At 55.3% G+C, this 26,537-nt stretch overlaps 1 protein-coding gene across 4 annotated transcripts in view; it reads right to left on the bottom strand.

Annotated features, from left to right (window-relative positions):
* The window catches only part of WNT3 (Wnt family member 3), a 48,220-nt gene extending 21,977 nt beyond the window's left edge, over window positions 1–26,243 (bottom strand). For 2 of the 4 annotated variants that reach the window (XM_086687590.1, XM_086687591.1), the window contains exon 1: window positions 25,985–26,243. In XM_086687590.1, coding sequence (XP_086543716.1) covers window positions 25,985–26,064 — 80 coding nt within the window. In that variant the 5' untranslated portion in view covers window positions 26,065–26,243. The remainder of the gene's footprint in view (window positions 1–25,984) is intronic. The other 2 variants (XM_086687593.1, XM_086687592.1) reach the window with 2 other exon arrangements.
* Window positions 26,244–26,537: the final 294 nt, after the last annotated feature.

Raw genomic sequence — 26,537 nt, 5'->3', positions numbered from 1 at the left:
GGCCTTGCAGATGAGTTCAGCTGGGACAACTCTGACTCCTGGATCCCGGCCACCTGTGTCTTCCATCTCCCCCCCTCCACCAATCCGGTTTCCGAGGTAAACTCTTCCTAAACCACGTTGGCATCTTTAGCTCATTTCAGTCTGAGAACATTCTCCCCTTCCAGCTCCTCCAGCCCCTAAGTTATTATAGAAGACAGAAGATGGGGAAGGAGGGCCCCACAGGGCCGGGCTGCTCGTTCTGAGAAGTCAAGTCCGCTGGTTCCCAGGCCAGGATGTTGCTGGGTTCGCATACACTACCTTCAAGACAGTTCTGGTAAAAGACAAGACAGAGCCTGCCCGGCCCTCCTGTTCGCGTTGGACTCTTTTTCATCCATCGGGGTTCGATTTTAAGACCCCCTCTTCATGGTGCAGTTTGAACTGCTCCCTCTGGGTATTTCCCAGTTCTTCTACCCACCCCGGGGGGGGGGGGCAGCTTAAACACATTCCATTGAACTGGCCACTGACTCCCTGTTTCGCCACTGAAACGAGTTTGTCGAGAGGATGAATGACGTCACTCGTTTGTGTGCGGTGGGCAGTGTGTCCACCTCACCAGAGGCCCAGTGCCCCTGCTCCTGCGGCCACACCGAGCGCTCCCCCTGACTTGCCTGGCCCTTCTCACCTCCTCAGGTCCCGCAGGCCGCCATCAGGACGAGCTGAGGGCAGGGGACGGCCCTACCGTCCAGAAATCCTTTGTTTGAATCTTAGGAAGAAGCCCGGGAGGGAACACGGAAAACAGAATCGCTCGGCTGAGATTCCCTCTCACGGCATCTCCCCAGGGCTCCCCTGTCAGCTTGGTGGGTGTCTTCTCTCAACGAACAAGTTGACATAAGTCAAGCCCAGTGCTGGGCGCTGGGGGCACAGACAAGTGTGGGGGGTGCCCCTCGTCTTGCCAGAACTCCCAGCAGAGCCTGGGGGCTGCCCCCAGATACCTCACGCTCCTCCGCTACGGGGACCCAGAGGCCCAGCCACCCCATTTCACACCCAGACAGCGCTGATCGCACACACTGGGGAAGGCTGGGCTCTCGAGGACTTCCCCTACGTCAACCATCCCACTTCTGCTCCCTCACCCCGCCTTTCAGAGGCCCTGAGGACGAGCATTTACCAGCTGGCTGCCGCCAACCAGGGCTACAGGCCGCAGGACTGTGGCGCAGAGATCACTTGGGGTGGTTTTGAAAAACACAGACACGTGGGATCCAAAGCCAGCCCTGCTGAATCAGACTTTCTGGGGAGGCGTGCAGAAAACTGGATCATTAAAAACCTCCCCCAGAGTGTGACAATAGCACGGTAAGAGATGACGCAACGTGCGGTAGCCAGGCCCCCTGCAGGACATTCTCTGGTCAAGGACGGACGTTTGACCTGAATCTCCCCAGGCTTTGAGAAGTAACTGTCACCCAGTCAGGAAACAGGAAGGATAGAGGAACAAACCAAACGACACGATAGGGAAGCAGCCAGACAAATCGAGAATGTGGGGCGGCACATAGGGCTAAGGCCTGAACTTTCCAGAAGTCCGTGTCATTTTTAAAAAGTGTGTGTGTGTGTGTGTGTGTGTGTGCACGCACGCATGTGTTGGGGGCATTGGGGTGGACGCTTTAGATTAAAATAAACTTCAGAGAGATAACAGTCAAATAATCGGAACCTAGTGTGAAAATCCTAACAAGGAAGGCATTCTGAGGATTACTGGGGAAATCTGAATCCTCAGGAATCATGATAAATTTTGTTAAGTGTGATATGGTATATGGCCACAGGGGTTTATCCTTACATATTGGAAATACAGGGGTGAAGAGTCATCATGACTGTATTACTTTGAAATGGTTCAACAACAACAACAAAAAAACCCACGCCAAACTTGGGGCGGGGGTCATTTGGGGGGATGATGGGTGGGGCAACGGTGGCAAAACGTAAAACAGTTGAACTAGAAGGTGTGTATATGTGTGCTCCTTGTAGTATTTTTTTGTTTTCTGGATGAACAGTTTTCATCATAAAACTTTGAAGGAACGATAACAATAAAAATTCCTCCCAACTGGGGACTTCTGGCCACAGCCGCATCGGGCTCGGATCCGAACCCCTAGACCTCAGGGAGCTGGGACCCACGGGGCAGGTGCGCATGACAGGGCATGGGCGGTGGGGGCTCGTCCGAGACTCCACAAGGTCACCGAGGCTCCTGGGTTCTCTGGGCGCCACTCGCTGCCTGGCTTTCAAAGTGGGTATTTCCACCACGTTCCCAGGAGCGCGTCCCCTCACGGCGCCGAGCCCGTGCAGGTGAAACAGCCCTGAGCGGCCCCTGGACTTCCCCACTCTGCCTAGGGAGGCTCCACGCAAGTTCAAAGCAGTGGCTGCCCCTCCCCCTTGCCCCTTTCCCCATCTGCAGACGAAGCAGCCGGAGCGAGCCTCAACATCTTCCCCTGCGCCCCCCTCTTCCCCCTCCCCAATTCACCAGTCCTGATTCCTGCAGCCAATTCCTCTGCGGGGGTCCTTGCGTTCATTCCCTCTGCCCTTTCTTCTCAAGGGGCTCATTGCCACGGGCGCCTCGACTGGAGTTTGCAAACATCTATTGAGCACCTGTTAGGAGCTGTGTTCCGGGTCCACCGCAGACCTCTGCGGGACCTCGTGACATGTTCCAGCACTCCAAGGGGTGGATCACTGCTTCTCAAGCCTGGCTGAGCGTCAGATGGCCCCGGGGGAGCTTCCAGCTGCGGAGGCCCAGCCCCACCCCCAGAGAAACAGATGGAACAAGCCTGGGTGCCCCCTCCTCTCGGCTCATCCTCCACCTTAAGGGGAGGAGACTGGGTGGAGGCTGTCCTAGCGTCCTGGGTCACAGACAAGGCTCAGACCCCCCCCAGGGTGGTGGTGGTAGGGGTGGGGGTGGGGGCCTGACTCCCTACCATCCATCTTCAGGGGCCCCACCTCTCTTGCTCCCAGGAATAGTCCATTCTTTCCAGCCACCGGTGTTTCCACCTTCCTCCCCTGAAGGAGCCCTCCCTCAACATCCCTTCTCCTGGGCTCTCGACAAATCTCCTCTTCACAGCGAGGGAAGAAGCAAAACTTTTTTGACCCAGCAGCAGCACACCATAAAAAGTGTTTGGGCGTGCCCTTCCAGACACGCACGCACGCACACGCACACACACACACACACACACACACACACACACACACACCTTGGGTCTACAGCACTGGCCGGCCAGCCACCATGCTCGTATTTTGTGTGCCTTACAAAACACGCGCTAACATTCGCTGGGAAAAGACGAGATAAAAAGTCTATTTCAAGAGAGATCACTTCCCCCTGCGGCCTGATGCTTTTTCTGGTGACCCTCTTCCGAGCTTTCAGTCCTGCTGCCCTTGGGTTTTTTCTGCCTTTATTTCCCCTTCTTCCTGAATCTCAACTTGTTCTTAGCCTTGCGGCAGTGTGAATGTTGTGAGCCTGTGGAAACTCTCTTGCAGAGATGTAGCAGACCAACTCTCTTGGGGTTCAAGGTACGGAAGGCACCAAGGCCTTCTCCCACTGGGGGGTCCACATCTTCCTCGATTCTTGCCCACAGCTACCCCTTTGGGGTTTTTTGGTTGTTGCTGTGTTTTGTTTTTTTGTCTAGGACTTTGAGCTCCCCAGTCATCTCTCGCTGGAATGCCTTCTCTCCACAAGTCCATGGTAGAGTCCCACTCACCTCCTCTGGGTCTGTCCTCACCTCCTGCCGTGTCAACCTCAGCTCACTGCCTGCACCCACCCTGTCCGGGCCCACACCAGTGCTGGGGCCACGGGGAATTTTTATATTTTTAGTTCTGTGTGCTAGTCATATTCATGACAAAAGTAGGAAGAAATTTCTTCCAGGAAGAAACACACGTGAGACAGAAGAGATAAAAATCACACAACACACACACACACACACACACACACACACACGTAGCATACATTTAAAGCAAAACAAAGAAACATTTTCTTTACAAATAGGATGTGTGTTCAACACGAGGGGCAAAATGTCAAAGCATATTAGCTCCCATCAAGGTTCCCTCGGGAGTCACCCTGGCCTGAGAGGAGGCCCGAGTCACCACAGGCAAGAGGAGGTGCCCACACAGCACAGGGGAGATGAGCTAATGGGGACATTCAGAGCTATAAATGAAATAAAGAGGAATGCCTGTCCAGGTATATGCCCAATGGTGGAAAAGAGAATGTAGGGTGTATTTACTTGGGTAAAGATGTCTCATAAGGTCAGGAGGAAATAAATTACTGAATTCTGTAAGTAAGGTAGTGAGGGGACCAAGTTACTGGGGCGCTCAGACTGGTTATTATTGTGAATAATAATAGCTCACATTTATGGAGACCTGGCTGGTGCCAGGAGCCATGTAAAGCACGTTACGTAGAATATATCGTTTAATTTGCCAAAGAACCCACTGAGGTTATAATTACCCCCATCTGACAGGGAACAACATGGGTTCCGAGAGGCTGAGCAAACTTCTCTGGGGTCATGCAGCTAGGACATGGTGGCACCGAGTGGCTCATAAAGCAACGAGGGGACACGTTTCTCAGGACAGAGTCTGTACGGAGCATGTCGATGGAGGGCTGGGAGACGAGGAGAAGGAAATTTGTACTCAAGTCTATCCTGCCACTCAGGCTGTAAACCCAACACTGGGGTCCCTGCCTATTGGTCTGCCTTCTTTTCCATGCTGTAATGGACCTTCCATTCTTGAAGTCGATTTGTCTGGATCTCGCAAAGGGCCAGACCCACGCTCAAGGCATCCCCCGGTGGGAAGGAAACCTCTGTCTGAGGTTTGGAGGGATTTGTGGGTAAGACAGGACATGTGAATTCAGGATCTCTCCCAGGAGGCGTCCCAGAGGGGTCCGGGGAGATGACAGACGTTCCAGCACCTTCCACTGGGGAAAGCATTTCCCCACCCAGCACCTTGGTTAATTCCCTCAACAGCCCTGAGAGATGGATACGGTCTCCACTTTACAAATAAGGAAACTGAGCCTCAGACAGGGGGCGAGTAAGTGAAGGTGAGGTGGGGTCTTCTGAGGTGGATTTTTATGCCCTGAGAGAAAAGGAAGAGGAAGGGGACTTTTGGGACATTGATGTGACTCAGAAAGACCAAAACCCAAGGAGCAAAGAGGGAAGGAAGCAGGGACTGAGGTCCCAGCTGACGAGTTTAGACCCTGTAGGCAGTGAAGTGGGGACCAGGGCCGTTCCCCCTGAAAGAAGCCTGTTGGAGCTGGAAGGCAATTTGGCACAAAACCAAGGCCCGGTCTCTGTAGCCCAGACTGGGAGTTCAGTTGGGATCCCAAGGGCTGAGGGGCCAAAGAACTCAGCCAACCGTGATAAGGGGCTCTTCCCATCTTCACGGAATTCGGTTCCCCTTCATTCACAGAACACACTATACCACCACGGAGAGGCGGAAGTCATAAATTCACCCCCTTGGCAACTTCTCACACCAGTCAAGCTTTTGATAGACCGACCAGCCCATAGATTCCTGGGAACTCCCTCCTCTTTCCGGGCCAGACAGTTCTTAGCCTCACTTCTCTCGGTCCCTCGGCCAAACTCACTGACTGCTTCCACTCGTGGGTGCCTTTGCCTTGTGACATGTGATGGGCAACCTCATCTAATTAGCTCACCGCCATCCCTCGGAGCCACCGTTTTGGCTCTCATGGCCTCTCCTCAGGTGCTGACGGAGCAGCTGCTCCCCTGCCTGGAATGCAGCCCCCCGACCTTCTCTGCTCCAAGATAAACAGCCCGTGGCGTTGCTCGTCTTAAACCTCCTACATTCACGCCATCCCACCAGCCCTTCCCTCATGCTTCCATCGCACTCATATTGTATCGCGAGACCCGGGATGATGGCCAGGCTAAAGCCCTGGCCACTCTGGAAAAAAGGAGGACAGTCAACCCCATGACTCCTGGGGTTCTCCTCTTAAGTGGAGAAGAATGGAGTCGGCCTACAGGGTCTGAGAAGGCCAGCTGGCACGTGGGGAAAGGGATTCCAGCATATTCTCCCCAGCCGTCAGGGATGGCCCCCCCCAGTCCTGATGCCCTCTCATAAACATCCGTCTTCCACCTGGATAACCTGCCTGGATAAAAGCGAGCACAGATGTCCTGCCTGCAAACATTTCCTGGGCACACACAGGGCCCTGGGCAAGGCGCCGGGGGCGGTGACGACCAAATTGACTTCTGCCAGTTCTGCAGCATTGCTGATTCACAGGTGATTTTTTTTTTCCTGCGTATTCTCCCCGTCCTGCCTCAACATCTTTGTTTTCCTGCGTCTGCCACGAAGGCGATGGCAACCCCCAGGCCTCTCAAAGAACTCATTCTCGCTCGCTTACACTTGCTCTCGTCTGTGCGCACGTGCACTTAGAATCTGCCCATGCAGTGCCTTGGATTCCCATCTTTTGGGAAGGACGGAGGGTAAAAGAGCCCATCGGGTTCTCAGTGGGGGTGATTGTAGGTGAGGAGGTAGGGGAGGTGCCCCGGGGTAACGCAGCTGATCCGGCTGCCCGGATTCCTGGTCCCTGAGATGATGCACGGAGAGGTCACATCACAGTCCCTGGTTACTGTGGTTCCCGGCGCCAGCACAGGCCAGCACTGCCCTCCGTGTCGGGCATATTTCATGTGCTTTACACACATTAACTCACATAGTCCCCCAACAGCCTGGTAAGGAAGATACTGTTATCACCCCCAGCTGGCTAGGGAAACTGAAGTGCAGAGATGAAGTAATTTGCCTGAGGTGACCCGGGTAGTTAGAGACTCATCCAGTCTGGCTCCAAAGCCTGCAGGCTTAACCACAGTGTTCTAGATCCCTCTGGAAGGAGTCAGAGGAGAGATGTCATTCAGCAACCAGGGACTGTGTACCCACTTACGGGGAATACAGAGAGGTGGAGGTGAAGGTGATGTGGTCCCCGCCCTGCAGGGGCTCCCAGTCTCACCGGGAGAGAGATGCCTAAAAAGAAAATTACCAGAGCCTAATGCGGGAGAGTGAGTCATTCCACTGTGGAGAGGGTCTGACACTGGCCAGATAGCAGTGTGTCCCCAGGATACAATGACCCGGCAGTTTCTGACTGCTTCACAGCTGGATGACCAGCCAATTGACTGACTGTTCAATTCATTCATTCATTCATTCACTCATTCACTCATTCCCGAGCACATGCATTCATTCAATTCAACCCCTCTGGGGTGGTTACTCTGGACCGAAGTAGTTCGCAAAGGATGATTTTTATAAGTCAGAGAGGCGCCTTGTTGGCTAAGTCGGAAGAGCAGGCGACTCTTGATCTTGGGGTTGCGAGTTCGAGCCCCACGTTGGCCGTAGAGATTGCTAAAGCAATTAATTAATTTAAAAAGAAAATACAAAATAAAAAGCAAGAGGAATCACAGCCTGATTGCTGAGAAGAATAAGACCACAAGGACAAACCGACACGTGAAAGGAGCAGGAGAATCTTCCAGATCGTGTTTTCCAAATGAGTAATAGTTGTTATTTGGGGAGAGAGAAGGGACTACCAAGTTCAATACTTTTGGGAAACAGACTAAACAAATGAAAGCAAGGGTCATCCCTGCGGGGCCTGTGTGGTTATTATGCTAATGAATGCTAATATGCTAATGAGCACCATAAACCCCAGGAGGCTGAGAGTAGCAGGTGGCATGTCCCAAGTGGGACAGGGGTAAGAGGCTCACCCACGCATGTTCGAAGCCCTGCTCTGGCCCAAATGCGTGCAGATGAGCTGGGAGCAAGGTGGTGGCAGTTAGGCTGGGAAGGTGCCCAGGAAGACAGCAGCTCTGAGCTGGATTCTGAAAAATCCTGGGAAGGTTATGGTCAGGCGAAGAAGTGCTAGGGAAGAGTTTTCCAGTCGGAGAAGGGGTCCTAAGATCCCTTTATCTTTATAGTAAAGGCCTGAGGAAGTGGGGTTTCACCCCAGGCAAGGCCAAGCCGTGAGGACTGAGGTTCCAGCCAGGACACGGCTGCCGCGTCTGGTTTCCGAGGTGGGCGGAGGTGCTCACGGCTTTGCTTTGCCGAAGGAAGGAGCCCAGGCTTTTGGATAGATTTAGGGGAAACATTCACCTTCTGATCTTCCCTGAAGTGACAGCTGGGAGATGTTCTGGCTGTAACTCAGGCACAGAGAGGGCCGGGGGAAAACGGACCCTAGGTCTCATGAGGCTGCCAGGGGGACTTCCTGGACGAAGCGGCATTGTTTCTGGAAAGCGAGCGGGCACGTTCACAACCCAGGAGGGCGCATTTGAGGAGCACAAGGAATGGTGAGGGGAGGCAGAGAAGAGAAGGCTGGGGCTCCATTAAGCCATGTGTCCCGTCACCGAATGCCAGTGATGCCCTCTGGGCCTCAGGCAGAGAACTGGGGGGGCACGAAGGACCGAAGGGCCAAGTCGGGGACTTGCACCAGTCACACCAGACGCGGGCCGTATGTTCTTCCAAATGCGTGTCCTATGCATCGCCCCGCCCTGCCTCTGCTTCCGCCAGCTCTGGGACCTTAAAAAGGTCCCATCTCTGCACAGGAAGCCCACAGATCACGTTTGGCAGCTGCCAGATTGCCAAAAATGAAGCCATTTGATTCCAAAAACGTCAGTGACAATGTAGAGCAAAGGTGAGAGTTAGAAATGAGCACAACCTCTTTGAAGAGCTTGGTGTCGACTTGCAAAGGGGGACGCTCGTGCATCGTGCGACAGGCACCCCCATGGTCACCCGTCACTCGTGTGCATCCTGAGACACCCGTCCGTTGGCGGGAGATGAATCGGCCAAGTGTGGTGTCGTCGGACGATGGGCTATGACACAGCTGTGAAAGTCAAAGAGCTCCAGTAACACCCAAAACTTAGTTTGAAATTTAGAAACCTACTGTAGAGGGAGAAAAGCAGACTACAAAAGACTGCAGACAGCATAATGTCCTTTTTACAATGCTTAAAAAGAAGCAAGATGAAATACATATTGTTTAGGCATTCTTAGCTGGGAAAACTCTTATTTAAACAAATTTTTTAATGTTTGTTTAATGTTTGTTTGTTTTTGAAGGACAGAGCATGAGCAGGGGAGGGGCAGAGAGCGAGGGAGACACAGAATCCGAAGCAGGCTCCGGGCTCTGAGCTGTCCGCACAGAGCCCGACGCGGGGCTCGAACTCAGGGACCATGAGATCGTGACCTGAGCTGAAGTCACACGCTTAACTGACTGAGCCACTCAGGCACCCCTCGTGGATATATTTTTTTAAAGATGACATATATGTATATATTTTTATCAGTGTGCAATCAAAAATGTTTTAAAGAACAAAAAGCATTAAGGGGCTTCTCCGTGCCTCAGTTTCTCAACATTCCTTCCCGTGGTCTGGCAGGCCTCTCTCACCTCTCACTGCTGTCCCTGGGACAGCCCGCCTCCTACCCAGGCCTCCTGGTGCCCTCAGCCTGATTGGCTCACGGCACTTGGGAAGGCTGAAATGGCCAATGTCTAACGCCAGTAACCAGAGTCGTATGAAACCCACACAGACCACTGCTTGGAACCCCAGGAAGAACTGACAGCTTCCACATCGAATTTGCCCTTCCCTTCCCAAGAGCTGCAGGCCTCTGTGAGTATTTTGGCCCAACAGGACACCCGGACGTAAGGTCAGGCCAGAGTCCACATTGTATTGGGTCCACTGAGTCACAGACTTTGCCCCATGCCCATCACCCACTTTTCTCTTCAAACAGGTTAAATTGGTTGGGACAAAACAGCATAGAGCATACGGCTTTCCCTGAGTGTGGCCTTTTCTGTTTTGGAAGGAATTCAGGTCTTTTCGTTGCACAAATCCGATATAGTTTTATAACCCTTGCTACACTGGAATGACCTTCAGAACATCCTTGATTTAGTCACTATTTATTCCCCTTTAACTCAGCTCCTGTATATTGTTTCATTTCATCTCGACACCTGCCCTGAGGTCAGAAATTCTACCCCCGTTGTACAGACGAACAAACCGAGACTCAGGGATTTTTTAAGAAGCCACCCAAACTTCCAGAGCAATTAAGTAGCACCTCTGAGATTCACGCTACGGCCAATTTGACCCCTCTTTCTGGAACACCAGGCTGCCTTCCAGCGCAGAGGCTTTGAGGCTCAGGGCTGGACACTCTGAGGAATCACAGAGTTGGGGGAAGCGCTGTCCCAGAGAGTGGGAACCAGCCGAACCCGGACGTGAGCTTGCTTGGGAAGGAGCCTCCGGCCCGTCGGCCACCAATCAGCAGAATTAGCAGCTGTGCTCCTGCATTATTCAGGGTGATGTGGGAGGCTCACTAGGGGTATGAAGACATTTCAGGGGAATCCTGCTCTCAAAGGGCTGACTCTCTAGTCGGGGAGGCCGGGCAGATGTACGTGAAGGGCTCACTGAGAATTCACGAGAATACGTGAAAAGTGCCAGCAGGCTATCCCGGGACGGCCTCACAGAGGCTCTGAGCATCCAGCCTGGGCTGGAAGGCTGAGCCTGTGAGTGGCCTGTGACTCTCAGCAGTGTCCCCTTCACTCCACGACTTGTCTCAGAGGACCCACTGCGTGCCCCCTGCCGTGCTTGGGGACGTGGGTTCAAAGGCGACCGAGAGCTGGTCCTGCCCGCAGGGGCCTCCAGTCTAGTCCATGAAAGGGCTCCAGGCGGAAGGGGGTGAGTCGGGGCCGGGCCGAAGGAGGGCCACCCAGACACAATGTTGCCTGAACTGGGCTTTCAAAAATAAACGTAAGTTTGAAGAGGTCCTCCCAGGGGCGCCTGGGTGGCGCAGTCGGTTAAGTGTCCGACTTCAGCCAGGTCACGATCTCGCGGTCCGTGAGTTCGAGCCCCGCGTCGGGCTCTGGGCTGATGGCTCAGAGCCTGGAGCCTGTTTCCGATTCTGTGTCTCCCTCTCTCTGCCCCTCCCCCGTTCATGCTCTGTCTCTCTCTGTCCCAAAAATAAATAAACGTTGAAAAAAAAAAAAAATTTTTGAAGAGGTCCTCCCAAAGGAAGGCAGGGCCGAGCATAGAGGCCTGGAGGTATGAGGCAGTGTAAGGACAACACAGACAATAAAACAAGATCAAGGATAGCAAAATGCGTGGACGCCAGACCCCACGCTAAGTCCCACGCGTGTTATGTCCTTTACTCCTCATTTTACGTGAGAAATGAGAGTAACCCTCATTTTGCAGAGAAAACGGAGGTTCAGAGAGTTTCGGGTCACCCAGCTGGTACAGGCAGAACCATCTAGGTGGAGCTCAGGACTGCTGTCCCCCAAGCTCACACTCTAACCCATGCAAGGAAAAGTAGGTCATGGGGAGGGGGCGGGAGTGGGCCATGGGCTAGGTGGGGGGTTCGGGAGGGGCTGGAACATGCAGGGCATCACAGGCCGTGCCCGGGAGGAGGCACAACAGAACGGCCAGCTGAACGCGCTTCTGATGGGGCCGGTTTAAAATGACAAAACCGAGCAAACATGAAGGAGGCTCCTTTGAGGCTCAGGAGGGGTTAAGACAACGTTGCAGCTTAACGAGAAGGGACTTGAAGGTGCGAGGTGACCCCAGACGCGGAGGAGCTGGAGGTGTTGCCCGTGTAGAAGGCAGTCGACCTGCTAAGGTGGAAAGGGCAGACGATGCAAAGTTGGAGGAAGCAAGCCTTCTCCCCGATTCTCAGGCTGGGGCGGCCCCCGGGCCTGCGTGAGAGCGTAAGCAGAGGCCCTTCTACCAGCGCCCAACATGTAAAGATTTCGTATCGGGTCAACAAACTGTTAAATATGATGTGTTCCCGTTCAACTCAGTGAGCTCTCAACTTTTACCTTCTGTACTTTCCCGTGTGTGTACTCCAATCGTGAGTTAAAAAGTCATTCTCGGGGCGCCTGGGTGGCTCAGTCTTAACCGACTTCGGCTCAGGTCATGAGCTCGCGGTTCGTGGGTTCAAGCCCCGCGTCAGGCTCTGTGCTGACAGCTCGGGGCCTGGAGCCTGCTCCGGATTCTGTGTCTCCCTCTCTCTCTGCCCCTAACCGATCACACTGTCTGTCTGTCTGTCTCTCCCTCTGTCTCAAAAATAAATAAACATTAAAAAAAAAAAAAAAAGTCATTCTCTCATCCTTGTTCACCACCTGAAAGGCTGGGTTCTCCACGGAGTTTTATGCTAGAAAACATGGTGGGGGTGTGGAGGGCGCCTGGCTGGCTCAGTCAGTAGAGCATGTGACTCTTGATCTCGGGGTCGTGAGTTCGAGCCCCACGTGGGATGTAGAGATGACTTAGATAAATAAATAATGTAAATAAGAAAAAAAAGAAAAAAGTGACAAGGGGAGAGCCAGCCCCCAGCCTGCTGTCTGCATATCTCTATTCTATCGCACACTGGACACCCCAAAAGAACCTCCAAGCCCCCATGCACCGTCCCTGCCAATGGCCTCCCCTGGTTACCTCTTGCGCCCCAGGGCACCCACACCAGCAACACCGGCAGTATGGTCTGCCTTGACAGGCTGAAATCCAGACAAAGGTCTGCACCACCCAGAAGCAGGCTCACGGCCATTTGGGCAAGAAAGTCCAGGGGCTTGAGTACCCAGAGCATTGGCTGGGGGTCGGAGAGTGTGGGCTCTAGGTGGGTACAGCCCCTTGGGCCCCAGACCCCATGCCCTGTGCGGAGGGACACGGCCTCAAGACACTTGAGCGGAGCCCTCTAAGTTGAAGGGTCTGGCAGGACCCCTTCACCCCGGTCTAAAGGCAAGTTGTGTGACTCACATAACTTGCAATAGGAGAGAGACTGGAAGGGGAAGAGCAAGGTGGCCAAAGGCGTGCGGGAGACCGGGCCACCCGGGAAGGGTTGTTCCGGAGAAGGGAAGACTCAGAGAGAAATGCACCCCTGTCCCGGAGGCAAACTGGAAATCTACAGTGCAGCTCAGGTCCCCAGCAGGACAAACAAGAGAATCTGGGCTTGGACTAAGCCAGGAAAGACTGCAGTGAGACCTAAGGAGGAACTTCCTGACTCTCAGGATGTGGGGTGGTGTCACTGGAAGGCCTGCGAGGCCTGGCAGGCCTGGCTACAGGCGGTTTGTGCTGTGGTTGGAGCTCCCGGGCTGGCCAGCCGTGGAGGCCGGGGCAATGGGTTGGCTCTCTTGGGACCTCAGTTTCGTCATCTGTAGCATGGGGATAACGAGAGTATCTGCCTCCTGAGATCGTGGCAGGGGATGAGTTAAAGTGTGTGCGGGGGTGCCCGGTGGCTCGGTGGGTTAAGCATTCGACTCTTGATTTCAGCTGGGGTCCTGATCTCACGGCTCGTGCGTTCAAGTCCCACACGGGGCTCTGTGTTGACAACGCGGAGCCTGCACGGGATCTTTCTCGTCCCCTCTCTCTCTCCCCTTCCTCTGCTCAAGCTCGCGCTCTAAATAAATAAACAAAACAAACTTTAAAAAGTTTTATAAAAGAGGGGCGCCTGGGTGGCTCAGTGGGTTGAGCGTCTGACTTTGGCTCAGGTCACGATGTTGCCGGTCAGAGTTCGAGCCCTGAGTCAGGCTCTGCGCTGACAGCTCAGAGCCCGGAGCCTGTTTCGGATTCTGTGTCTCCCTCTCTTTCTCTGCCCCTCCCCCCGCTTGTGCTATCTCTCCCTCTCTCTCTCTGTCAAAAATAAATAAACCTTCAATTTTTTTTTAATTTTATAAAAGAAATAAAAATGAAGTGTGTGCTCTGTTTCCTCAGCACACACGGTCCATGATGAATTATCAGCTGACCGTGACCTGCCTCCCCTACTTGCTCCCTAGCTCCCTCCTCAGGCTCCGGCAGCCTCAGCTGTCTCACAGACAAAATAGGGACGAAGGGGCAGTCGGCTGCAAGGACGGTGGCCTAGACGCCGTCCCTCCTGATAGCTGGGGCAGGCCCCAGAGTCTCTTTCTTTGCAGAAGCTTCCGTTAAAACGGAGGTCCACCCGGCCCGTGGTTGGGCGTCCTCTTTCCTAACGTCAAGGGGCTGAGTGGGTTGGTCTCCAGAGGTGCTGCCCAGGGCAGAAGCAGGGGAGGGGAGAAGTGACGCAGAGCCGAGAGGACACCTTGCCGGCAGATGGGTGAGGCCCGCCTGGCCCCCCAGGCCAGCTCCCCTCCTTGGAGATCTGTCGGTAGGTGGGGGCTTGGCACCTTCCAAGCCAAGCCAGTGTCGCCAATGGGAGAGGCCTGGCTGGCGGAGAGGGGCCCTGGTGCTCATGCGGCGTGACCTTGGGCCTGGCCTCCTCCCGCTCGGCCTCCCTCCCCACCGTGCCTTTTAGCGATAGCTGTTCTCCCGGTAGCTGCTGGGGAGTGGGAGCATCCCAGCTGGGGAGACGGGGTGGATGCGACCGGGGCATCCTGTCACCTGCAGAATGGCAGCAATGGCACTGGCTGGCTTCCAGGGCAAGGGGAGGTGGGAGGAACCAGATATGAAGGGAGCCAGGGCAGGGGAAAAGCAGACTCATTGGCCGGAAACAAGAGAGCTTCCCATTTCAAGTTTCGAATTAAGCAGCTCATGACAAAAGAAAAGATGGTCACTTACCCAAAGACAAGATTTTAATAGATTTCCGGTGGAGGGGGAGCCGATGATAAAGAAGTAGAGACTGATAGAATTCTTACCACCCAACTCCCTGATAGAGCAAAACTACCACCCGCCCCCCCCCACCCCTCCCGGAGAGAAAGAGAGAGCATGAGCAGGGGAGGGGCAGAGGGAGAGGGAGATTGAGAATCTTAAGCAGGCTCCACTCCCAGAGCGGAGCCCAACTCGGAGTTCGATCTCACAACCATGAGATTGTGACCTGGGCCAAAATCAAAAGTCGGAATCACTTGAGGCCGGCTGGCTCAGTCGGTTGAGCCTCCGACTTCGGCTCAGGTCACCATCGCACGGGGCGCAGGTTCCAGTCCCGTGTCGGGCTCTGTGCTGGCAACTCAGAGCCTGGAGCTGGCTTTGGATTCCGTGTCTCTGTCTCTCTCTCCAAAATAAATAAACATTAAAAAAAAAAAAAAAAAAAAAGCCGGACGCTTAACTGACTGAGCCACCCAGGCGCCATAGGGCAAGATTTTTAAAAAATGTATGTGTGCCTTGCCGTTTTCCAGAAAGGATTTGATAGCAACCGTTTATTCCAAAGACAACAAATGTTTATTGAGCAACTACTCTGTACTTGCCAGGCACAGAGGATACAGCCAGTGTGCAAGACGGTGCGTACCCTCAAGGAGCTTATACTACAAAACACACAGGATAGGGGCGCCTGGGTGGCGCAGTCGGTTAAGCGTCCGACTTCAGCCAGGTCATGATCTCGCGGCCCGTGGGTTGGAGCCCCGCATCGGGCTCTGGGCTGATGGCTCAGAGCCTGGAGCCTGTTTCCGATTCTGTGTCTCCCTCTCTCTCTGCCCCTCCCCCGTTCATGCTCTGTCTCTCTCTGTCCCAAAAATAAATAAATGTTGAAAAAAAAAAAAAACACACAGGATTAAATAATAACCTTAAAACCAGAAAATCAGGATCAAGGTAAAGAAGACAAATATGCCAAGTCAGGGTCAAGGATTGAACTCCAAGTTTGACTCTGGGTTACCTAACAGCCAGGACATAAAGGGAAATATACTTCATCTGAAAGGAGAGATCATGCTTGTCCTCAGGAAGGAATAAAGTTGAATACTGAATTGTGAAGATGGGGTGAAAAATCAATTGAATCAGACACACTAACGCGAGAATTGGTTTGGGCGTGAAGGTTCTGTCCGATTGCTTTCTGGGATGTGTATGACAAAGGTCGGGCGCGAAGGGGCAGAAGGGACTAAACAGAAGGATGAAACTTAGAGCTGGAACTCTGTTTCACAGGTGAGAAAAACGAAGGCTCAGAAAGCAGGGATTTGCCCAAGCACCCTGCGCCCATCCCAGGGGTGACAAAACGGTCGCCTGGCCTCTAATGCCCACACCCAGCTAGCCCAGCTTGAAGACCTGTGGAAGGTTCGCCAGTGACTAGCACACATCCTCATCTAAGGGACCTCCCAGAGTTTCAGAAATAGTATCAATAGACCCAAAGTAGCAGCTTGCCATTTGAAGGTCACATGTAATCTGGCCTCAAAGCCATCCTTTGGGGAATAAGGTAGAACATGAATAGGTAAATTCTTGCCCCAAATAAGAAGTCAGCTTTTGAGCCTGAGCGGTGGGAGAGAGAAAAAGCTTTGGGCCCGATCGGATGTGGATTCCAAATACAGGCTGCGTGACCAGAGTCCCCAACTGCAGAGTGGGGTGAGATTTTTTTCTAGAAGACCATGACGTATGTATGGGAACCAGCACACAAACACCACCAACAAACACTCACCTAATCCTGGGGGGGAGAAACACGTCCCACCGAATGGGAGTTTAAAACTAAAGATTTAGGTTCCCAAGTATAGCATGAGCTGGTGAGGGTGAGGGGGGTGTGGAGGGAGAGAGATCACAGATGGACAAAGTTTCCAAACGGACCCGGGATGGACAATCTAATCCCAGGGGAGCGGAGACTCTAGGGACAAGGCTCAGACAGCAGCCTGCTTGGGTCTGGGCTCCCACCCCGCTGTTCAGGGCTGTCGGCCACATGGCCTGGGCCAGGGGGACCTGAGCGGAGCAGGACAGGCTGACCGCTGGTCAAGGGGAAGCAGGACCGGCTGCCTTTCAAAGTCAGCAGAAGCCAGGTGCTCTGAGCCTCAGGTCACACCGGCAAGTGGGGTTTGTATCCGTTCGGCCCATTCAGTCTGCTTGTGACACCGTCGCGAGGCACGATGCAGCTGGCACTCTCAGAAACACCTTTTGTCCCTGTGCCTTGAGAGAGCGCATCACACATGGCACAGAGCCGTGTTTTTGTTTACTGACCCCTATTAGATGCCGGGCACTGGTGGGGGGCAGTTGCAAGGGGACTACAACACAGATTCTTCCTCGAGGGGGGCATCTGTAGGACGAAAATAAGACACCCAAAGCCCATGGCAGAAGGCAGTGGGAACGTATGGCGCGTCTGCTTGTAGGGACAGAGAGTGATGGCATTTTCCCCCGCTTAGAAGTACATCGCTTTGGAAATCTAGAAGGGCTTCCCGAAGGAAGAGGGTTTTGATCTGGGTCGAAGACAAAGTGGAATTTCAGCCGTTGAGTGTGGGGAAGGGAGGCTGGGGGTGGCGAGGTATTTCCTCGAACAGGCACAGAGGACCTGGCCAGGGGTGGGGGGGGGTGGGGAGGGGGGCGTGCTCCAGGAGGCTTATGAAACTACTACCGAGTAGGTGGGCAGAAGCCAAATCCTAGGGAGCCTCCGTGCCAGACGAGAAGTGGGGAGCCACAGGAGGTGTGAGAGCAGGGGAGAGGCCCTCAGAAATGCCAGTTAGGAAGCTACGTGGCGAGGAGCTGGGCAGGAGGCAGGAGGCTAGTTGACTGGCACTGCCACAAACCCCTATTTGCATTCCTAGTGGCCCTGAGAGGAGAGAGGGGGAGAGAGAGGAGAGATTGGTTTTTCTCGCTGGCCAGGCTGGCTCCGTCAGATAAGTGGGACTCCTCGCCCAGGGGCAGGTTTCACCCAACAGCCCTCCCAACAGACTGGGTGCTTGGTCCTTACCACCCCCAACACGCATGTACGCACGCACACAGGCACGCGGGCAAGCACACTCGGCCCCCGGTCTTTCCAGCCTCGCTCGAGTGAACGGCCCTTATGCAGGCGATGACCTGGTGACCACAGGCCTCAGAAGAGCCCTCTACTCTTACCCCCACCTCACTTCCACCCACGTCTCCCACTCTTGCGTGTCGCTGCTTAGAAATCCTGCTCTGTGCCCGGCCGAGCCCCGGTCAGGCCTCTGGTCTCCGCGTTAGGTGGGGAGGGCTCCCGTGTCCCGCACTATACGCTATGGACCGGGGCATGTCTTGCGGCCACTTGGCCTCAACCTCTGCCCCTCCCTGGGGGGCTCCTCACTGAGCTTCACGAAGCCCCCAGGAAGGAGCGGAGATGCCCGTATCCAGCCCCTTTCTTCCTCCTCTGCGGAAAATACCAACTCCTCAGGCTCAGACAGTCCTGCTGGGTTCGCGCTTAGCACCCTCTGACCAGGGGCCGCATCTTACTCCTCTTCTCTGGTAGGACCGGCAATGATGCTAACTTCTCTGGAAGGAACCTGACGCTTCTCAAAGGGCTTCGTAAAGACGACTGCTTCCGAAGCTCTTGGCAGCCCTACAGGTAGGCGGGGCGAGTGATCGCGTTATTATCGTCACTCACTTTGCAGATGAGAAAACCGAGGCCTGGGAAGGTTCGAGACGCATCCGTGACCTCACGGCTGGGTGAGTATAAAGTTTTGTGCTCACTACTCCCCACCCTGCCCCGAGATCAACTCTCGGTGACGAACCCCCCCTCCTCCAGGCAGCTCGCTAATGCAAATCGCTGGGTGATCAGAATCCGGGATTGAAATCTCAGAGCTGGAAGTCCGAGGCCAACAGCTTGCCCAAGTGCCCTATTTCCTGAGGTCCACAACAGTGAAGGGACTGGCCTAATGTCAGACCACAACGAATGGCAGAGCCAGGTCTCGGGACCCCTAACTCACGGCGCCGGAAACCTCCCGCCGTCCCACACTGTCCCCTCTTGTCCTCCAGCATGCTTCTGGGTCTCCATCCTTGCCCTAGATGTATGGGTGTGCCTGACATTTCTGGAATTCACTCCACACACATAATGAGGCCATTTTGAGAAGGCCCGCCTCAGGGGGAACCAGAGAGCTGTCTAGTGTCCCCATCCTGACCCCTGCCAACTCCTCCCGGCTGTACGTGCCGAGCTGCAAAACAGATAAATAGACTCTATCGGTCTGGGCTACCCTCCCACCCTGCCCCCGACACACCTTTCTAGCCTCCAGAACTAGAGGTGGGGCTTGGGGGTTCAGAGCCACGATGAGACTGCACGGGAACCAAGAAGTAGCAGAGAGATGTCAGGCTGCCACACGGGTCAGCGTTCATAGAGGGAATCCAGATGTCACCACGGCAAGTAACTCAGCAGAAGGGGGGGATTGCTTGTCAACAGTGCAGAAGTAATTTTCGCTTCAGCAGGAGAAGTGTGGTGGCCCTGATACGTTGGTTTAATATGAGGATAGCAAAGTTCCTCTCCCTCTGATACAAAGCTGACCCTGCCCGGAGAACCCTCTGGACCTGAGGCAGACATTGTGCCCACACGACACAGGTCGTCGGGCACGCGAGAACTGGGTTTCAACCGCTCAGCATCAACCCTGGTCCCTAGTCCCCAGCCCACAGCTCGCTGAAAAACTGAACAACCTAAAAGGAACATACTTGAAGGAAGGATCCAGAAGCAGCAGTAGGATAGGGCACCTGCGGGAAAGTGTGGGGTCGGTACCTTCAGGAAGATTCTAGAAACCCTTTGCCTTCGGCTGGGTTAGCTGTTCACCTGCCCAGAAGCAGGGGAGAGAGGAAGTGACCCTCCCCAGGGCGGCCCTCTTTCCCAGCCCCCTCTGTAAGGCCACACTCCCCTGGAGGAGTCCCAGGCGATGGGACTCTGGCCTCCTCCCTTTTCCTCCCCCTCCTCCAGCCCCAGAAGTTCTTCCTGCGCTCCTGGCCTAGGCTTGCGTCGACAATAGGGAATTCCTTCTCTGGGGGCAGGAAAAAGAGGGGACACTGCTTGGACCTGGGGCAGCTATGGGGACAAGGCCTGGAGGGGGAGGGGGTAAAAGTCCATCCTCTGCTGCCGCCCCGCTCGTCCCCCCACCCCCCCACCCCCCCAAACCGAAGAATGTAATTAAGCAGCCGCTTCGGCCAGGAGCCAGGCTTTCTGCCTTCCGTCTATAAATCACCTTCTGAATCATCTCTCGGCTCCTGGAGGAGCAACTTCTGTGCTCCGGCTGCTCCAGGCGGCCCCGGTGCCACTCCCCCTGTGAGCCCGCCTCCCCCACCCCTCCCCAGCCCGGCCCAGGCTCGAGGTGGCTCCAGGTCCCAGCTGGAAATGGCAGTGGCTGCAAGTCCCACAGACTGTGGGGTGGGAGGAGGGCCAGGGGAGGCTTCGGTGCCCTCTCTTCCTACCCTTCCTGGGCAAGCCAAGAGCCGAGGTTAGGTCAGCCTGGCCGAACTCCATCAAGCGAAGAATAAAGCTACAGTCAGGGCGCCTGGCTGGCTCTGTCGGAAGAGCGTGTGAGCAACTCTCCGTCTCAGGGTTGTGAGTTCGAGCCCCATGTTGGTTGCAAAGATTACTAAACAAATAAAATAAATAATAATAACAATAAACTTAAAAAAGAAGAAGAAGAAAGCAACAGGCTCATGGTCACCAGTGCCAAGTATAATGGGCAAGCTGACCTCTGAAGATGAGAAAACAAAGCCAGGTGAGTCCAACCTGGGAGGGCTTCTTGGAAGAGGCAAGTTAGCTTGCAGATGGGGTGTAAGTAACTAACATTTACCGGGTACTTTCTGTATGCCAGGCATTGTTCTAAGAACTTGATATGTATCCACTCAGTTAATCTTCACAATAGCCGTGAGGTAGAAGCAATCACTATTCTCATTTTATAAATGGGGAAACCGAGGCTCGGAGAGGTTAACTTGCCCTAGGTTACCCAGGTAGTACGTGAAAAAGCCGGATGTGAACGTGAGCAGCCTGGCCTGGCAGGAGAGGAGCTGCCCGCTTTGGGACTGAGGTCAGACGGGGCTGCAGAAGGGGCTAGGCTGCCTGAGGCAGGCTCTGAATGTCTGACTGGGCCTGGGAGGGGTGGGGGTTGAGGGTGGGGGAAGGTGGCTCTGGGGCCACCTGGGGCTGATGGTTCTCAGCAATGTATCCGTCCCGGTCATAGCCCTGTGAACTCCGGGGTAGAACGGATCCCTCCCGGTAAGGAGCACGAAGCCCGGAGGGGAGTCAGGGACTCAAAGCACAGAGAAGAAAAGAAACTCATCCTAGGTCACACAGGAGAACTTAGAACTCAGACAAAAGTCTCCCCACTCAGCTCTAACCACTTCCTGGCACTCACGAAAACATAACGGTGTAGATGTAATTCCCGGATGGCCCTAACCTTTGAGGGAGGGGTTAGGCATACCTCCTCTCCCAGTTAGGGACAGAGGTAGAGAATGTCTCTCCCTCCTTGGTGGCTTTAGAAGGATTCTGTGGCTTTTACAGAAGGGTGGGTGGAAAAGGCTGGAACACCAGCTCCCCCTCCCTCCCTGGGCTCACTGCCTTCTGAGGCCAGGAAGTTCTTCCTTTTCCCCACTCTCCCTGGAAGAGTCTGTTAGCTCCAACCTCCTCTGAGAAAAGTCACCTCTCCTGCCCTGACTCAAAGCTCCTAGTGTCCTGCTCAGACCTATTCAAAGTCTAGAGAAAACCCCAAGGTCAGAGCTCTCTTCCCCTTCTGGAGCGTCCATATTAGCTTCTCCATCCTTCACCTGCCCAAGTACCTTCAGGTTTTTTTTTTTAACATTAAGTTCTGCAGTGAGGTGGATTAGAGATGCTTGCTTGCCTGAATCTACCTTTGGGGACCTCCACCTAGAGCCCTCTTGCTCTGCCTCAGTTTCTCCACCTTTATCAGTTATTGAACACGTGCCCAGATGCCAGAGTGCGGGTGCCGGCGGGGTCTGGCTGGGTTTGTCACCACGGAAAGCTGCAGGGAGGGAGAGTGTCCACTAAAGAACTTCCTGCCTTTTTCGACCCCCCCCCCCCCACAAAAGGTCTTCCTACCAGGCAGCTGTCTCAGATCTCGGGCCCCCAAGATCCCCAGGGTGGGGCTGATGCTCAGGGCCCAGCCTCTACCCATCGCTTGCCCCTTGGCCCCAGAGCTGTCGAAAATGCTCTGAGGTTCTGGGAGAACTTTCCCTGACTGCTGCCCCTTCCCCACCCCACCCCCCCCCCCCCCACCGCAAGCCTTCCCCCCCACCCCATCCTAACTCAGCTCCAGGCTCCTGGTGTTATTATAACATTTGACCTGTTCTTGTTTTTGTTTAAAACAAAACGTGGTCCCATCATAAGAACGCAAACAGATCGGGCAACCAATTTTGCTCCCGCTGGACAGCAAACCCCACCCACAGTGGGGGGGGGGGGCGCGAGGGTTGTAAACTCACTTCCAAAAGACCCGGATTAATTTCCCGGCCACATTCCCCCAGGGAAAGGCCTGCCCTGGAAGGGAGACCACCCGGTTCAAGCCCGGCCATCGGATCTGCCCATCTGTCTGTCTGTCTGTCTGTCTGTGGGATCAACAGCCTCCAGCCAGCTCAGCTCCTCGCCAGCCCCAGCCCCAGCCAGCTGTAATTCCTGCCTGTTACAAGTGTTAACACCTGGCCTGGGGCCTTCCTCCCCCGCAGTCTCCAGGTGCCTCCTTGGGCCCAGCCCACTGACCCCCACGGGGTTTGACTGAACATGTTCACAAGCCTCTGAAAGGCGGGTGGAGGCGGGAGCGCGGTGGGGAGGCAGCGGGACACCTGACAGGGGAAACTGAGGCAGGGACTAGGGCAGCCACTTGAGTGGGGAAGTAGGTCCCGGACGGTGGAGAGAAAACTCAGGTGTCTTATTTCCTAGCTCCCTGCCCTTGACTTCGGCAGAACGCTTCCCCCTGCCACCGCCCCCGCCCCCCAACCCCGGCTGGGAGGAGGCAGGGCAGGCTGGTGAGCCCTGAGTGAGAGATGAGGACACAGGCGCCCATATGGGTGGGTCACAAAGAGGCAGGGCGTGCACCTGACCCCCGGGTAGGGCCCCTTCCATCAGGGCCTCTGTCTCTGGAATGCAGCAGGGCCCTAGGATGGGTCCTAATAAGGGAGTTCATTTTTCCCCCAAGAGGGAGAAGAAAGACAAGTTCCTCCAGCAGGCGCTAACTGGGACTGACAAGAAGAATTCTAGAATCCAGGGCTGCTGTCACCGCTTCCTGTCCCAGCTCTACCACTACCTGGCTGTAAAGCCCCGGAGCACATCTGTTCCTTCCACGAGCCCCCGTCTGAGGCCCTTATAGCTCTACTTTCTGGTCCGCCTTTTCTCAGGGCTGGGGCCTGGGCAGCACAGGCTGCGGGGGGCTGGGGGCGCCTTCCTGGAGGGGTGGCATGGACAGGAATCCCCGCTAAACGCTTCCCCCTGCAAATCCTCCTGGGGAATGTGTGAGCTGGGTGGGCCAAAGAGGGCAGGCGATGCTGGGCTCAGACGCTCAAATAACTGGAATCCGACTGACCGCCCTGGAGGCAGAGTGGGAACAGGAATCTGAGGCCTGTCCACTCTATGGTCCCCGTCCCAGGCCCGCCCCAGCTCTGAGAAGGCGACTTACCCTCCATCCCAGTCCCAAGACCAAAGACAAATGGTCTGGGAGGAGGGCTGCTGACCACAGTCCTCAGGCAGACAGGATGAGCTCGCGCCAGGGAGGGCCCTGTACCCTGCCCCACACCGCCCAGCCCACGACCCTCGGTCAGCTGTGTCCCCAGCAGTTTCCTCGTCAGACCTTTGTCTCCTGCTGGACCGCCCCTCCAGGACCATGGACACCCACCAAGCACCCAAGCTCGGACGTCACTCACACCCGTAAGTCATAGGTCCGCGAACATATCCACAACCGTGGGCCCAGCCAGTGACTTGAGGGCAGGGTCACAGGCGGACCCACTCACAGCCTCACACACATACTTACAAGCACAATCAGGTCATGGCCATGAGCACTGATATCCATGCACAAAGACAGCTGTGGGGCTTTCCCCTTACACCGTCATGAAGGCATGCGCGCACACGCACGCACACACGCACACACACACACGCACACACAACACTCGCATGCCCAGTCATGAACACAGTCATGCATAGTGTCACAAGCAGACACAGGTGCTGACCTTTACGTGAGCACAGACACTTCTAGACTTTCTCTGTCTCACACACACATACACACACACATCCTAGAATCAGCTACTTGCTGTCACTGGTCTATAGGGGCACAGCACACCCTGTCACAGCCATGGATCCCCCCATCTCACATGAGTTCACATCCATGGTCGCCCAGCTGCAGGCACAGACTCTTCCATATACAGATACTAGTATACATTTGACACCTCTTAGGATCATAGACCTAGAACACACACACACACACACACACACACACACACACACACACACACATACACACATACACACACACACACACACATATACACACACACACACACCCCTCTCCTCTGCTGAGACAAAGCAGCATCCCTGTCCCCCCCAGTCCCTCCCCACTAGTCCCCAAACAAGCCGTGTGTCCAGCATTATGTCAGGGAAGATGTCCTGGCTTTCCAGGTTTTTCCAAATCTTCCTATCTAGGTGTTCCCCAACACACCATTACACATGAGACACCCCCACACACAACCCTTCCCCACAGGCACTGCCCCGGGAAGTGCCCTCCTCCAGTTAATGGGGTAGGGGACCTAGTCTCTCTTCCTTGCCCCTGCAGCCAGTGGGGCTCCACGCATTCTCTTCCATACCCTCCCCCCCTACTAGTCCCCAGGAAGGCAAAGAACAGCATGGCCTTGGCCCAGGGATGGAAAGAAGGTCAGAAAGGGCTGAAAAGGCAGGACTGGTTTAGGCAGAGCCCCCAACCTGGAATCCCTGTCTGCCCCAGCCGCCCCTTGGACTTCTTTACGCACAGGAGGCCTCAGGCCAGCCCGAAGCTGCGGGAAGGATGGGTTGGGCAGAAGAAAGACTTTCCCTTGGGTATATGTCCTGGTAGCAACTCTCAGCACCCTCTCCACACGGACCCTTGGCCATGCCCTGCTCCTGCCCCCATCCCGGCCCCCAAGTGCTACTGTCCCCAAACGACCGGACACAGACCCAGGGTGTGGCCCCGGAATCCTGCTGGCTCTGCTCCCCCTACCTTGGGCTGGGGAGGGGGCGGCCAGTCAGGGAAAGGGGGACACGCAGGTGGCATTCCTCTCTGACACTCACCCCAGGGGCCACGGGCCCTCTTCTCGCTCCTGGACCCCAAATTCTTCCTCCTCACCTCCCACCCCCCAGGCCAAGGCTCTCCTACGTCCAGGAGGGTAAGATTCTTTAATTAAAGTTTTCCGGAATGCAGGGGGCTGGAGACTGAGGACAGGCGGGGTATAATTTAGAGAGCTGGTTTCAGTGTGTCTTTCCCCTCTGGCCTCTGGGACCTGCCGGGGGGCGGTGGGGCTGCTTGGAAAACAAGGGGACTCCCGGGAACTAGGGCTCCCAGAGGGCTGTTTATTCCCTGGTCAGTCCCCCCATCCACGCACACCCCCCTAAACACCGCGCCTGGTTTCCCAGCCTTATTTACTAAAAATGTCTTTTGTATCCGCATTTCTCGGGGACAGAATTCTCCTTTCCCTCTCTCCCTTTCTCCTCGGTCCTCGGTTTTCCAAAAGGAACGAATTTGACATGGAGAATTGGGGTTTTGGTCAAAGCACAAACCCACCCCCTCCCAAACCACTACATTTTCAAAGAGCCCCCCTTTTGCCAGGATGGACAAACACGAAATGTATAAAATCCGAATTCAATGGCATCTCGATCAGCAAATACCATATTCACTTCTGAGGCTCAAGATTAATCTAGAGCAGAGTGGGGAGAATCTGATGAAATCCCCCCTGCTCCCCTACCCCGGGGATCCCTGAAGCCATCGGGGTCTGAAATCTGAAGGCAAAACGGGGTTATTGTGGGGAAATCTCTTGATGGAGGCGCCGGCGGAGCGGGGGGTGGCAATGAAGAAACAGGATGATTTTGCCCATGAAGACCCCAAAATGGAGAAGAGGAGTGGCTGGGCCCCAGGGACCGCGCTGGATTTCCAGAAACCCAACTGCAAGCAAATGGAGGGTCTTCAGGCCCCCCAGATTGGGACGGGCGAAGGGTTAGGATTTAAGAAATCAGAGACCTTCTGAGCCGGGGAAAGTCCTCCAGCCTCTGTAGCGAGTAGCAGGGAAAATGGTGATTATCAGAAAAGCCAGGAGTTGGATTCTGAAGGCGACACCAGCAGAAAATCCAGGAGGGGTGGGCGAGTGGGGGGCTGGAGGGAGGCAAGGAGAAAAAAGCCGCAGCCCACCCCCGGCCGGCGCGCCCCCCCCCCCCCCCCCGCCCACCTCCCCGGGACTCGGCGGAGAAATCGGGCCGCGGGCAGACAAGAGGCGAGTCTTACCACCAAATTGGGTAGCCGGCGAGGACCCTGGTGCCACAGAGCAGGAGGCCGAGGAGCAGCCCGAGCAGGTGGGGCTCCATTAGAAGCGGCGCCGAGGAGGAAGTTTGCCCGCGACCATGAAGAGGGGGAGCGACGCCCCCAATAGTTGGAACAAAGTCCACTTGAGATTGGAAATGACTTTCGGGCTTGTCAGAAGCGCACCTCCACCCGCAGCCGCCCCCCTCCCGAGCCCAGCGCGGAGCAGCCGGGTTTGAGGATGTCAGCGAGCAGCCAATCAGCGCCCGCGGCCTAAGGTAAGAGATGAGTCTGTAGTTCAGCTTGTCAATCATGCGCCCCTCCCGCCCGGCCCACGAGTCGGGCTCCGGGAAGGGCATCGCCCTGCAAACTTGGGCGAAGCCCGCGCCCCGGACACAGTGGGAACTTGGCGGGGGGCGGGAGGGGCCGGCACGTTGGACCGTCTGCTGGCCCGGGACTGCCGCGGCCCCCCGCCAGCCAGGTTTAAGAAGCTGGGGCTTTGGCCGGGGCGTTCACGTGGTGCAGGGTTGGCGTGGGC

This window comes from Puma concolor, chromosome E1 (assembly GCF_028749965.1).
Source record: "Puma concolor isolate L17-30 chromosome E1, mPumCon1.1.hap2, whole genome shotgun sequence".
Taxonomy (NCBI): domain Eukaryota; kingdom Metazoa; phylum Chordata; class Mammalia; order Carnivora; family Felidae; genus Puma; species Puma concolor.
The sequence above is the reverse complement of the archived record's forward strand: the minus strand, read 5'-3'. Positions and strand labels throughout refer to the sequence as shown.